Source organism: Corvus moneduloides, chromosome 6, assembly GCF_009650955.1.
Source record: "Corvus moneduloides isolate bCorMon1 chromosome 6, bCorMon1.pri, whole genome shotgun sequence".
In the NCBI taxonomy this organism is placed as follows: Eukaryota; Metazoa; Chordata; class Aves; order Passeriformes; family Corvidae; genus Corvus; species Corvus moneduloides.
The window spans coordinates 37,098,999-37,113,832 of NC_045481.1; the positions used below are offsets into that span (position 1 = coordinate 37,098,999).

A 14,834-nucleotide genomic window follows, 5' to 3' on the forward strand; every position below is an offset into this window, starting at 1 on the left:
TGTTTCTTTCCTTACGCATTTCTGAAACACTTCCTTAAGATGTTTTGCAATGGTTTCTTTAAAGCCTTTCCATACCTAGCTGTCAACATAGTTTAATCTTTGTGATCAGCCCTTTTGTGAGTAAGTGGCCACACTAGATTCCTTCACAGATTTGTATTTTATTCAGCTGGAGCATGTGGAATGATGGTGAGACTCTTTTGCTTACCAGTCCCAAATTCTCCCGTACTTGGCTCCACAGACAGTTGTGAAGCCTTTTGGAGTCCCCAAGAAATGGCATTGTTTTGTTAATACCCATGTGGAGTCATGTATATAGCATCACTGAGACCCCATCCCATGGGCAGCTGGCACGAGGCACGGGTGATAGCTCAGATGGCACAAAGGGCAGCTTTGACTCCCAACAGAGCCTGGGTTTGTTAAGCACTGCTTACATGACCTACCAGGTGCCCTGGAAAGGCTATCACTCCATCTTCCAAGTGACAACATGCTGTATATGGGGCAAGATTGGCTGCCATGCGCCCCAGCTCAGGTTGCACAACGAATGAACAAGGCTTCAGCACATGAGGGAGATACTGGATGCAAGAGCTTCTGCAACAGCCAGGCCTTTCTCATACAGGGAAGAGGCACAGGGAATTTCAGCACTTCAAGACGAGCTGGAGTGAGTACATCACCTAACCCTGTGCTTCCTTTTCCTCTTCAGCCTGCAAATGGGATGGGAAATGCCCATGGTGGATGGCAGCCTTTCCTTATCTGGGTATGCCTTACCTAAGGATGTCCTCTTCCCATAGCTTGTGTTTTCTCACCGGGGCTCTCATACCAGAGACATCTGCATCAGATGTGGGCTGTGGTCTCATAGTGCACTGTCCTATTATCTTTTGTAACATAGAAAATGACAGAAAAGTTAGGAATTTCGTTATACCAAATCCTGAGGCATTAGGAAAGCAGTCTCCTGATGTCTGCTGAAACACGCTGGCTGTACATCTCTTGGCGGAAGAGGCAAGGCACTCAGAAAGGTGCTGTGGCCACTTTTACACTGAGGAGGTAAAAGAGACCCTGCTTAACAATAGGGAAGGCTTTGAGGAACTGCCAGAATCAGTGTTGAACCTGTCACCCCTTGATCTTGCCTGGAACTCTCAAATAACAGTTCTCATGGGAAATGGCATTTTTCTCTCTGCAGTCAGGAAATGCACTCTAGTAACCAACAGATTTATGCATGAACTAGTTTTTTGTAATATACTTTATCCCTTGGAGCTAACCGCAATGAACACTGGAAATTTAAAGCTGATGATAGCATATGATGTCACATATGTTGGATGAGGATAGTAAGCTCAAAGGCATACCTCTCCAGCAGTCGCTGATTTTATTAAGATAGCAAGATACCATGAACTTACTACAGCTGAAAAGGTTTGAAGCCAGTTATTTCTGCATAAACAGCTTTAGCAGTCCCAATGTCTTCTAGTGTTTGATAGGATACTACGGTGATGCTGGTAAGAACTAGAACACTCAAGGCAGGGCATGTCTTACAAAGACTAATTTAAGAAATTGATATATAAGCTCCATAATAAAGAGGTATTGCATTTATGCATATGCACAGGTCTTCTATGAGTCAGATCAGAAGAGAGATTATGTTCTGTGAAAGAATAAACAGACCAAATAACCCTGCAAATATGAGGTACTATCAGTATTTGTCCAGGACATTAAATACTTCTTGGAGAGTTTCTGAAATATTTTCTGAATACTCACTTTTTATGCGTCCGAGTAAAGTTAGCATACATGTAACAACAAATATCTATACTCCCTATTTGTCATGGGGAGGAGCATAAAGAGACCTTTTAAAAGCAATTTAATATTTCTAGTGGACAGAAACACTCCTTTTTCTGCTGATTTTACCTTATGGTCCAAATTTTCTCAAGCCATTTCACTTTTTCTATCCTAATGCCTTCATAGTTTAGTGGTAGACTCGGCAATGTTAGATTAACAGTTGGTCTCAATGGTCTTGGAGGTCTTTTCAGACCTAAAATATTCTATTAATCTAAATTTGCATTACAGATGTTTATGTATACCTTTCTCATTATGACACGTATATTTATCTTGTTCCAATAAAGAGCTTATTGGTCACCAGCAGCAACTGTGTGGATCAGGCAAAATTTCACAGCCATTGCCATATTAAAGCCTGATTCTTCTGAGTAATATCCAGCATTGCCCTTGTGGGGATTGTTATGACCTCTTGATTTCTGACTTGGACTTGAACATTTTTGCCTTTATTCAGATGGGCCACAATGTAATAATACTTTTAATGCCTGAAGCATCACACTGATGCACATTAGCTGCATTTTCCTGTATCCCTGAGTAGAACATGGCTGTTTCTAGTAAAGATAATAATCAGAAATAAACCAGAAGGGCTTTCAGTGAAGCTCCCTTTCTCCTATGTTCAGAAAGGTGGTCTGAAAAATCTGAGAGGAACATGTGCTGAAGCACCTGATATCAAAAGCCCATGGTATAAGGATGAGACATAATGAAGAGTCTGTAGACTGCAGAGAAGCTATAAAGGATGGGAAAGAGACTGAAGAGAGCAGTCATGAAGAATGATTGACAAAAGTGGAAAGAAAACAAAATCTATCTGATCTTTTATTTGTCTGTAGCAGTCACTTTAATAAATCTTTGAATAATTAAATCTGACCCAACCCATTTCTTTGAGCATTAATGTTGAATTCCTAACTCAGTTGTAGTTGTAGTTGTAGAATGTGTGTATTGTAGTCTTAGACACCATCAGACTAGTCAGGAGAAAAGAAATCATTGCAGAAAAAAAACCTTAAATGAAAATCATTTCAAGGCAGAGCAACTTTGGGTGAACTATGTCTCACCACTAGCTCATCAGCTGACAGGCAGACCCCAAAATTGCCATAAGTGTGGTATCTAGGGATGGCCCAGCAAAGCTTCTCTGTTCCTTGAGCTGCACTAAATGCATCATTTGACCACTGGGTCTCTGCCCTACAAGTCGGGAGTGCATTTCCTCAGAGAGTTGTTGCACTCCTCTCCTGTCAGTCTTTTCCTCTGACATTTCCCATTTGTCCCAAACTTGTCTCAGATGCTTATAAAGCTGCTGCTGAACTTCCACAGATTTCAGCCTGGGTTTTCACAGGAAACCCAGCTTAATATTAGTCCCTTAATGCACCTGGGCATGAGCTACTGCTGCACAGCCTGTGCTTTATGGACAGCGGTCCCAAGTCAGGCTGTCTGCTCCACCACCACGGGGGCCTTTGGTGATCCTGAAGATGAATAGGGCTGGAAGTTTGTACTGGTGATGCGTTAGGATTTTAGCTTCTATATTTTTCATATGTCTGTAATCCTGCAATTCTTTAGTGTATAACTCTAAACTCCACATAGACTGTTAGCTGCTGTTCTCCCATTTTGGTCAGACAAAACAGTTCCTCTCTAGGTCTGGGAATCAAGGACACCTTGCTGTCTCAGGCCCCAAGAAATGTAAACAAAAGTGAGTTGGTGGGGAGCAAACTTGGGGTAAGTGACTTCATTACCTGAAGCTGTAATTGGAGGATTAACCCCTGATTTGCAAATCGACCAAACTTAAAAAAGTGTGAAAACCCGTGACCTGTCGTCCATTTTTGGGTGTAGCCCCTGGGTGGGTCTGCCCTAAACATACCTGAAGGCCCTTCAATAAATATAACTGCTTTTTATTCTCAATTTTGTCTAGCCTCTGTTTTTAGGTAGTCCCACAAGGCATCACTGGTACTAGCCACGTTGAATTTTGCATTCTCTGCTACCTTGGTAATCACAAAACCTCTTCTTTGTTATTTGATTGGATACCAGAGAGGATTTTAATTTACATGCTAATAGAACTTTTGCCTAAGGGTGTTTTGCAGCTTCACATTGCGCCAGGGTGAATCATGTGCTAACAACAAAACCAAGATCCTCAGTGTCATGTTCCCTCAGCATCAATAACTGTGGAAACAAGTGACTAAAGGGGACGCGCTGATTACCCAAGGTGGGATTCATCTCAGCTACCTTCAGACATTCAGAAGTTAGGTGTCTAGTGTGGTCTGGACGTTTAGACTTCTCCAGAAACATCCATTACAGAGGTGTTTAGTCACTGCTTGCAGTTGCCACGCTCTCTTTTTCGTCCACTCAATACAGAGAAAACACAACCAGTTTCTAGTATAACTTTTAGATGACTTAGGATGTGTTTGCCTCGAAAGGAATAGTCCTTCATAGCAAAAAACAATTTTGAACTTTGATCTAATTTAGGGAATTCAATACCAGTGTTGCCTTTGAGTCAAAGGTACCTTTGGCTACCTATGACTTGAGCTTAAAGAACAGGTATTTCATATAGGGATGGCTTGAGTCAGGAAAGAAAAGTTAGTTGTTGGGCAACAAGCAACTCTTAGTCAGCTTCCTAAGAGATGCTGAAGGCTTCTTCCCCCACTTCATTTCCTTTTGTCTTAAAAGCAAAGGTGCAATACGACAATGTAAATGAAAACAGGATTTCATGCAAAAATCTCACACCCCTTAGCTTCCATATATTTCAGAAGCAAGACCTCTGACAACCTCTGTGTGGCACAATTACAAAGAGGTTGTAACAAATGTTCTCATTCCTTGGTTGTGGTACTGAAACTCTTCTAGACACTTCAACCATGGATACAGGTAGGTTGTAGCAGAAGAAATAGAAAATGTGTGTGCTTTTGTGGATACAGTTAGTTTCTGTCTAAACTGTTTCATGTCACCATTCTTACAGAAAAAAAGATTCTAAAATTTTTTTTACAGAAATTCAAGTTGTCACATTAAGTAAAGCATCAGCCAAGGAATGGGAGAGACTTTGACTCTCCTTAACCTATTGCTGTAGATTATTTAATTCTGGCTTCAGTTAAGCAGTACCAGAAAGTTTAAATACAATGAAGGTGAGAAAGGAAGTTAAAAGCAAACTTCTCACTTGCATTTTGTGATAAAATAAATGTGCTTATTTCAAAAAGCAACAACTAAAAAAGATAATGTAGATAAAAAATTAAACCTAAGAAATCAAACTTTTGGAAAGATGGAATATTGCATGTAAGATGATTGGATTGTCTTAACTTGTTCTTCTTGTAAGGACAATTTTTCATATTGATTCCTCTGTTTGCGTAAGAAAAGTATGTCATGAGGCTTCTAGAAGTCATTGGGTTTGTGTAGTTTCTGTCAGTCAAGATCCCCATACAAACTCATACCACAGTCAGAGTGGCTGTGATTTCACACGTATGCCCATCTCTAAGAGGAAGCAGGATGCTTTGTCATCCTATTAATCTCAAGTTCTTTCATAAGCACTAATTTTAATCATTCAGGAGGACCTTCAGTACAAACGTATGTGCCCAATAATGCTTGCATAATGTCTTAGAAAATTTAATCACTGAGCTTCCTAGAGGTGTGCTGAACCCATGCAGATCCTCATTAGAGTAAAAAAAAATCCAACAACAAAATGTACAGGATCACTCCATTAAATTCCAATAATCTGCTAATAGTGTCCAGCCAGATGATGATTTGAATACAGTTGCTCAGAAATCTGACTATTTTTGCATCAGAAAATAATATTGTAGTTTGTGGAAACATTGAATGATTTTTCAAGATGAAATGTTTGAATCTCATTTAAATTTGTCAAACTGCATACTGTATTAAATGTGAAGCCCAGAAATAAGTAAGACATTTCAAATGGAAAAGTGATACAATGTGGTTTAAAGAGCAAAGAAATGTTGCTTATCATACCTTCTTTAATTTCTTTTGAAATAGAACACTACAAGAAAAACAAATGATGCTACAGCACTGTGCAGGGAAAAATGTTCCTTCAGAAGAATTCTTATTATCTTCATATGTAAAGGTCTTCATTCTAATTATCATCTCCATATCTGTTTTTTAAATTTATTTTTTATTATGGATGCAATCATGTGTGGAATTCAGGTGTTTGCATGGAGAAGAGATGTTGATGTGTTTATTAGGCTATTGCTATCCTCACTTCTAGAATATCACTGTAAGGCTATCTTGCATAGATGATCTCTATCATGTCATCAGTCAGGTTACAGCTGCTACTGCATTTCCTCGAGCCCCAGGTGGGAACGATTTGGTCCCTCAGCATGCTCTGCTCAGCCACAAGACCTGCTCACACCTTACAGCAGCTGCTCTTTGGACAAATAATGTGGGTGGGAAATTTCCCTGTTTCAGAAATCATGGACGGGTGGAGCTCTGACTCAGTGTAATAAAACACCTGTTCAGCAGCTTCTGACACTTCTTCAAGATTGTAAATTTGTTTCAGGAGGCACTGGCACCTGTGGAGCCTGGTACTAAGGTGCCATTCACAGCAGCTGCTTTTAATGTAGCAGTGATCTCGATGGCATCGACCTCTGCCTTACCTCAGGTAAGTGGAAAACAGAACAACACTGGCAGGAGTCTCTTGAGATTTTGTTTTAGATTTTGCTGTGAACTACAACAGATCAAGTCTCCTGTTATCTGTAGGACATAAATTTCCAGGAAAACAAGATTGCCCTTTCTTGGATATTTGCACTTACCAGGACCTGGAGTCAGAATCTTTCCATATAGCACAGATTGTGCTGCCACATTCCTGGCACATTCATTTTATTCACCACAACGAGGAGGTGCAAATTGCCTGTTCCACATTGGAATGTTACACTGAGGAATTGAAATAAGTAAAAAAAATTGATCTTTACTCTCTTTTTCATCCTCTGTTCTTCTTCCCTCAGCATCATTCAAGCAGAAAATCAAGCCCCTTGGAAAATGAAGAAAGAAAATGGATGATGCGCTATGTAGCCCCAAGTGATGATGCTAAGGTACCAACTTCAACAAAGTAAAAATATTGGGGACTAAACCAGTGCTTTTTTTAGCAGGGTAGGACTTTCCCTCTCCCCTCCCCCCCCCGCCCCCCCCCGATTTGATTATTAAAAATTCACATGGTTATATAGAAATAGGAATATTTAATGAAAGAAAATTTTCTTTAGATGCAACATCTGCATAGTATCAGTTTTTTATTCCTTTATCTATTTACACAGAATGTGTTATTTTAATGGTTTTATTCCTTAGAGAAATCCCTTAGTGAAAATGTTCTTGATTTTTTGTTAAAATGAGACTGACTTTGGCCTTCTTGCAATGCCATTTATTGACTTAGTGGAGCTTTAGTCCAGAATGAATGGAAAATGCTGGCAGAGTCGGAAAGTCAGAGCATGGTTGTTGGTGAACCTTTGGGGTTTGGTCATTAATGCTAGTTTTCAAAACAAATGCCCACTTTGATCTCTGTGCACCTCTTTACAATACAGGAACAACTCTAGCAACTTTTGCAGGGCCTCTGACAGAGATATAGTGGCATCAAACACGTAGCATCTCTATCAGTGATGAGTTTTTCAGCTGGCATTGTGTCAAGCTGCCTCAAAGTAAAACCTGGGGGCTACAAACAAAAAGAAATACTTTTGATGACGTCTTAAATGATGAGTGATTCAAGTGCCAATAGCTCATATATGGTTTTTTGTTTGTTTTTTTTATGGAACCAGACTTCAAAATGAATAGAAAACTACAAGCATTGTTTTGCCTATATATGTCACAACCTTATCAGACTGATTGAGCAAACTGATCTCTTGTTAACAGCATGCTGGCAGCTCCTAAAGATGGATATTAGTGTATAAAAAGGTGACAAACTACCAGTGGGGAGTGAAACTTGCTGTAAATGGCAGTGTAACATAACCAAATCTGACATGGCATTTAGGTGTTCCTAATTTGCTCTGTGTGTGTGCTAAAGCTCAGCAGGAGAATGTACTAAAGCAGGAAAAGCAGCTATTGGGGAAAACAATGACCCAATCTCCTTAGCAGTTTTGTAATGATTTAATGTATTCAGACTGAAGTTGTGTTTTGGTTTAGAATATCCATGGCTAAAAGCAACCAACCCTTCTTTACCACTGACATAGTTACATATACGTAAAGATTAATGAATCCAGCATATGTTTTAGAACATACATGAAGTAATATTAAAAAAGAAATCCTGTGGCCATAAACTCCTGCATATAGGGGGCTATGGGACCCTTTCCACAGCTTCAATTCATTATTTGTGCCATAATTTCTCCCTGCCAAATGAACTTCTGAAAGTTGTGTTTGCTGTCCACAGGTGTTAACAACAAAGATATTCTCAGACACTCTTTATTTACCTCCTGGCTTTCAATATGTCTGCTCTCCTCTGTAGTAAATCTTGGCAGAAAACTGGTGTTAAAGGCACAGACTTGTCTCAACTGGCCAATTTCTGCCCCTTACTGCTACTGGGTTTCCTGGGTAGCTTTTGGTAATTGCCTCAATTTTTGCAAGTCATAGCTTGCCATCTTCAACAGGAGGATAATCATTAGTAGAGAGCTATTAGAAAGGATAGCATGCTTGTAGCAGACCTTGAGTTCCAGAAGTAAACAGGTATAAAGCTTTCCTAAATGTAAGTGCTCAAACATTTGCTTAAGAACTCGTTTCAATTTGAGACGACTTTGCGTAGCTGTGTGATAAACTGAATTACTGGATTTGGTTTAGGAAAACATGCCTGGGGCTGTGCATGGAATTTAGCTGTTGCCTACATGTAGTGCAAAGCCAAATATGCTCCACTGCTAAATATTCAGGAAAACGTAACAACAATTCACAATTTTGTGGAGCTGGCTCAGCCTGTGTTCTGATAATGCTGGGATCTTACCTCCCCTGTTTAGAACACAGCCATGTAAAATATCCTGTGTTTTACATATGACTGAGCAACAGGGATTAATTTATTTTTTAGCTTTGGAATACACCCACTCAGAAGCTGAGATATTCTGTTCTTTGTATCCTGATAAAGAGAACTTAGCCCACTTGTTGTTTCGGATGTGCTGCTTCTGCACCTCACAGCAAAAAGTGTTAGCATTTTAACCAGTCATCTCACTGAAGACATTCTGATATGATTCCTCATCACAAGCTTGAGCTTATGGGCAAGCCTTGTGGTTATATTAGGCACTGGCTATCTTCTATTTAACATGCCTTTCAATTACCCAGCATTTTATAAAGACATCAATCTTGCCATTTTACTGGACAACTTCGTAGCCTGGAAATTACTGCATTTTTTGTGCAATTTCCTTTTATGACCTTCATGTCTTTCATTCTTATAAAGATGGAAATTATTTGAGAGGTTAAGCTAAATTTTGTCATGATGGATTCCCCATGGTCCAACACTCTACACACTTCAGCTGATGTACTGTCTTGTCTCACTGATTTCTTACACTTCGATCTTTTTTTCAGTCTTTGACTTTTGTCACAGTAGCAGCACCTCTGTATGTGCTTTCTCTTATTTCACTCCAGTTTCTCCCTGTAATTTTAATTGAAGTTTCTCAGAAAATAGATAACATCTCCTAGTTATTTCATCATCTTCCAGCAGCTCTCCACTATTTCACTGCAGATTATCTTTTCCAGATTTTGGTCATTAGCTTTCATGACACCTTCTTTCTTTGGCCACCCGTTCTTGTTGATGATGTTTCATGTTGTGACTTTACTGAGAATTAGTGATCTGTTTGTCTTCTGCCATTATCTGAACTTCTCCTAGAACTCTTTCTGAATATCAGTGACCACCTACCTACTGGTCACTGAAGTGGCCACCTATTGCTTGACCCAATATATACTGTGCCTTCAGTATTATTTGTCAGTATCTTTTTGCAAATACACAAATGGCATCATAACAAGTTTGGCCATTTTGTAACTTCCACAGACCCTTGCTACTAGAACTGCAAACTAACACTTCCCTGCTCCTAAATCTGCCTCATTTTAATGTTGTAGTATTTTTTTTTCATTAATGCTTTTCTCAGAAGTCCTTAAAAAATTCCTTATTATTTCATAGCCTGACTAACTCAAGGTGACTTTTTTATATGCCTATTATTTATAGATATACTATTTATACCTTCCCCTTTTATTGGAGATACCCAGTTCAGGATCTGCTGATAACATCTTTGTATGCAGATTAAAGCTCTTCACGGAGGAGTAGCAGTCAGACCTCAGGAATTGACAGTTTGCATTTTCTTTCCAGTGCAAAGCCCCATCCTCAGACATTCACTGCAGTCATTTTGTTACTCCTTCTATCTAACAAGACCTGTTACTACTATAATCATACATCAACTCCAGAACTTATTAATACAATTTGAAATGTCTGAAATTCCTTCTTTTCTTCTGCTTCTGTCCCTGAACAGTGATAGAGGGAGCCATCCCCAGTGCTCATTTACCCTTTTCATTCAGTCTCTTTAGTCCAACCGTGATGCAATTCTCTCTCCTTTCTATAAGCCTCAGCTGTTTTGATAATTTTTTTCCCTACTGTTCCCACAGTTGGGGAATCAATATAACCGTGTCTGCTGGAGTCATAGTAAGTATTGTCTATTTTCTCCTTGGTTTTGCTGATACCCTACTTGCTCTAGCTGCTGCTAGGGGACATGATGAGCATGTTCTCTGAAGATGTAAAATCCATCAAGCACACGTGATTGTCACAACTTTTACTGACCCAGATGGTCAGGCCTGGCACCTTCAACAAGGAATTGGAGATAGCTTTCTTTGAAATTAAGGATTTTAGTCAGAACTATTCCATGTCTATCAATCAGATAACCATCCTTGGTAAGGAAAACCTGTGCTCCCAAAAAGCAAGCTAGGAGTGTTTGTCCAAAGCTGTGTGTTGCGTAGTCCTGAGACATTCCCTAAGGTGCTAACACTCATTCTTCGTCATCTCTCTCTTATGGAAATGATTCTTTTAAAAACAAGCAAGAAAACGTAGAAAGACCTTTTCCCCCCCTTCTCTCCAATTATCCAAGCACTGCATTAAAAGTGGAACCTTTTGTATAGGCCTTGATTCTATCTACAGCACAACAGAGGCTCTTGGTCAATAGCCAACTAAATTTGAAGCATCTCTTATTTCTGGATTCACTGAATTTTGTCTTCATATTGGCTGCTGATGGTCATGTGTACAATTTAATGTTACTGGCTAAATGAACTTTGTCAGCTTATTTACCCCATCTTAACTTTGCTATTCATCTTCTCTTTGTGTGCTTAGATAACTACAGGCTTTCGGGGTCAATGAAGTTTGTGGAGAAAAGTGCATTTTGCTGCCTATTTTTGCTGTGATGCCAACTGGAAGAGACAACTTCAGCAGAACCTTCATTCTTTTCAGTGTTTGATTGCATTACAGTCAACACACATATTCAAAACTTTACATCTCCTTTGTTATTTTTTTTTTTCAGCAGGAAGAAATAACACCTTACTCCTTGCTTACTGTAAGAATCATAAAGCTGAAAAATGCTCATCAGGCAGATATTTGTAAGTACCAGATTTTCTTATTGATGTTACACTATTCTCAAATTACTGTATCAGCCCCTGCTTGTGCTAGATACTGCACAAATACAAAACACCAAAGTCATACTAGCTAAGAAATCACAGTTGAAGGCAATTTATGCCACAGAATATTTAATTGCAATTTCAGGGGTTTCTTGGGTTTTTTCCACATTATTTATCTGAGAAGTTGGCTTTTTAGGGGTTTGAAAATATCTTAACATGAGTTTTAACACACAGATGTTTATATAACATGTCCACGACAAATGCACAGAATATAGAGCTGAAATACTTACACACCAGTCTGTCCTGATTCTTTGGTTGTCCTGAGCATCATGACATCAGCTGACTCTTGCCCACCAGTGAAAGACGTCTAACAGAAATCTTTTTAGTACATGGTATGTTACAGCTTACATGCAAAGTGTTCTGAAAATGTGTGATATTTGGCCAGTCCTTGCCTGGTGGCTCACATTCACAGAGGTTTTTCTCTAGAGAATTTTCTCCTGCTGTTCCTACGTGTGTCTCATGAACTTGACACATCACTAATAGCACAGTTTTGCATTTCCCTTTACCGTACTGTTCTTCCTTCCCTTGTTTTGCATTTTCTTTCCTTTTTGGGAGATCATGATGAAGTTTGCTGAATCCATAATATCTTATAGATAAAATTTCTCACCATCTCTTTGTATTTCACTCACTTTGGTGTTTCAAGAGCATGGATGTCACCCTTGTCAGTTTTCCAATCAAGTGGAGAGAAGGGTTCAGTTCATGTTGTCTGTAATATTGGTTTGCAAAGAATAGAAAAAATATTATAGTATAACAAAGAAAGTTGAACTAATTTCTGTTCCTTTTGAGAGCTGTGAAACACTGCATGTGTATGCAAGACCTCACCTTCATTCCTTCGAATTGTTGATTTAACTTCTCTTAGTATCAACTTTGATCTAGAACGAAAATTGAACAAGAGGATAAGAACTATGATTCAGCTGCTTATGCAAAGGGATTGCATGAAGTAAAATGATGCTGCAGTTTCAGAAAATAGTGTTACAGTTGTGACCTTGAGGACAGGGAAATTTCTGAGAAGTCTCACTTAGTGAGATGTAGACATTTTGAAAATTCTGGTTATCACTAAAATGTATACCCCTGATGTAGAGCTCAGGATATGTGGGCTCAGTTTTTAGCTCTGTTCACAGACTTGTTGCATAAGAAGTTTAGGCAAATTTATACATCCAAACATTCTGTGCCTCTGTTGTCCTGTCTACAAAGCATAGAGTATCTTCTCCAACACATTTGGTCTCTCTCTCATCTATTTAGATGTGCTCATATTGAATCTCCTGCTACTGTAGAGAGATTTTAATTTAAGATGTGAGGTAAGGCCTAGAAACAGTGAGAAGTATTCTCAGGTTCTTTTGTTAATTACAGTAAATAAGACTTGGGGACCAGCTGGTGAAGAAAAAGATGTCTTTTCTTTCTGTCAGTAATTCCCAATCTGCTCTGTGAGCCTGTTTGGACCTCTCTGTTAAGGGTGTCATAGAATGAAGCACGGTAGACCAGGATGCTGTTGAACAAGGAAGACAAATATCAGGTAGCTCTTTGTTGACTGAGCAGCAACCTACCTCTGCTTTCAAAGAAGTTAGAGTCTCACAGGAAAAATAGTGTGATACACTGTGATTTAAAAACTTCAGGACAATTCAAGAAAGATATATTGTAGCTTTCAAGTGCTTGATTTTGCACTGCTGTTGATGTTCTTTTAGCTTAGTGTTTTGATTTTAACATTTGAATGCATTTGAAGTATCAGAAAACTGAAATAACTACACATGCTAGCGTGTGCTAATGAGAATAATGAAATTATGTTTACTTAGCCTTTTCTCAGCAATATGATCTTCCCCCTGGAAAACTGATCATAAGCATCTGATACAGATGCTAACTAACTGTGAGATATCTGTAGAAGACTGACAATTTTTGTAATAACGTATTTCAGACTTCCCTAGATTTTCATCCTCCCTGAATCAAATCCAGGAACAAGCCACCTTTTTAATCAACTGCAGACACTTCTATGACTTGCTTTTACTGCCTGCATTCTGGCTTCCCATCTTTTTCAGTATGTGCAGTGCTCCATTCCACAATTTTCTCTCAGTTTGTTGCAAGTGCAGTTACACCAGTTTATTTGGTCATAAAGTTTCTACATTTTTCCTTGACTTACTTGCCAAATCCTGGCTTCAGGGAACACCGCTTCTGTATATTTCCACTGACGTTCCTCATTGTCACGTGCACCCAACTTAATCTTGGCTGTTTTTTTAAATATGCACCTCAGGATCCATGGGATGTGTGTTTCATGAGCCTTGGATGAAATCCAAGCTTATCCTGAAATCTGATGTTACACCTTTGCCTGTAGACAACACATGATGGTGGAGCTTGGCACACAAAGAAAAAAATTAAACCGAAAAGAAAACAGTCCACTCCTCCTCACTGGATCAATTGGCCCCTTTGATATCCCTGCTGTCACCCCACCCCTTTTGTGGTCTCCTCTATACTCCAGTGATGTTTCTCTCCAGCATCTGCTTCATGCTACATATAATTGGTTTCTGTCCTGTCTTATCTTACCATGCAAATGCTCTTGACAGACCTGGGCTAATTATTTTCCACTGTGCTCCTAAATAACCTTTATGCCAATTAGTAATCATGGGTCAGACTCAAATGTTTCTGGCACTCCCTGATTTCACTGTGGGCACTGGAGAGGGCACCCAGATAAGATCACTCACACTCATCCTGCTGCCCTGCAGGCACTGAGTGTCATCACCAGGCTCCAGTGCTCTATTTGGTTTGGCTGTGAAGGTGGTGGGGGTACTAGAAAGGAATAAATTCCATTAAAGTTTGAGTCTCTTGCAGTCTGGCACCTGTTTTGCAGTGATATTCCCCTCCTCAGTCCAAGACTGCATGCAGCCTTGGGTAAAAGAATGACTTTTTGGGTCATTGGTGTGTCTGTTTGCTCCTTTTCAGCTGGAAGTCGCTGCTAGTGCTTTTACAAAAGCTCGTCTTTCCTAACTTTATTAATGGTGCCACTTCTTTTACAGAACTCCCTATGTGTGGGACAGATATCTGGTCAGGATGAGATGGCAGGGAAAATGGTGTATTAGCTTCTTTTCTTGCTGCTGACACCCCTTCCAGTGACTGTTTCCCAAAAGAATGGGAAAGGAGAGGGGTGATGGGAGAGGAGGGCCATGGTGGCACAGACTCTCCAACACCTTCCAGCTGCTCTCCTTAAACAAGTGAGTTACTGGGTGGCCACACAGACCTGCACCAAGCTCCCAGCCTAGCCCGCTTTCACCAGCATTAGCACTTACTTGGTTTATGGCAGCCCCTAAACCCCACAGCTGAAGCTGACACCTTACCCTGCTCCCTGGGCAGACAGGGATCCGTGAGGGGGATCTGCCTCATCTGGCATGCCTGGAGCCTAGGCACCAAGAGAGGGGATTTGCCCTGAGGCAACACAAGTGGAA

The 14,834-nt window shown here is 39.8% G+C and overlaps 1 protein-coding gene across 3 annotated transcripts in view; it reads left to right on the top strand.

The window, feature by feature from the left end:
- The first annotated feature begins 354 nt into the window (after positions 1–354).
- Positions 355–14,834, top strand: part of LOC116445135 (cytosolic phospholipase A2 epsilon-like) — a 38,054-nt gene continuing 23,574 nt past the window's right edge. Inside the window, exons 1-4 of one of the 3 annotated variants that reach the window (XM_032111360.1) lie at positions 355–655; positions 6,290–6,391; positions 6,735–6,821; positions 11,253–11,328. In XM_032111360.1, coding sequence (XP_031967251.1) covers positions 482–655; positions 6,290–6,391; positions 6,735–6,821; positions 11,253–11,328 — 439 coding nt within the window. In that variant the 5' untranslated portion in view covers positions 355–481. Of the gene's footprint in view, positions 656–6,289; positions 6,392–6,734; positions 6,822–11,252; positions 11,329–14,834 lie in introns of those variants that run through there. The other 2 variants (XM_032111359.1, XM_032111361.1) reach the window with 2 other exon arrangements.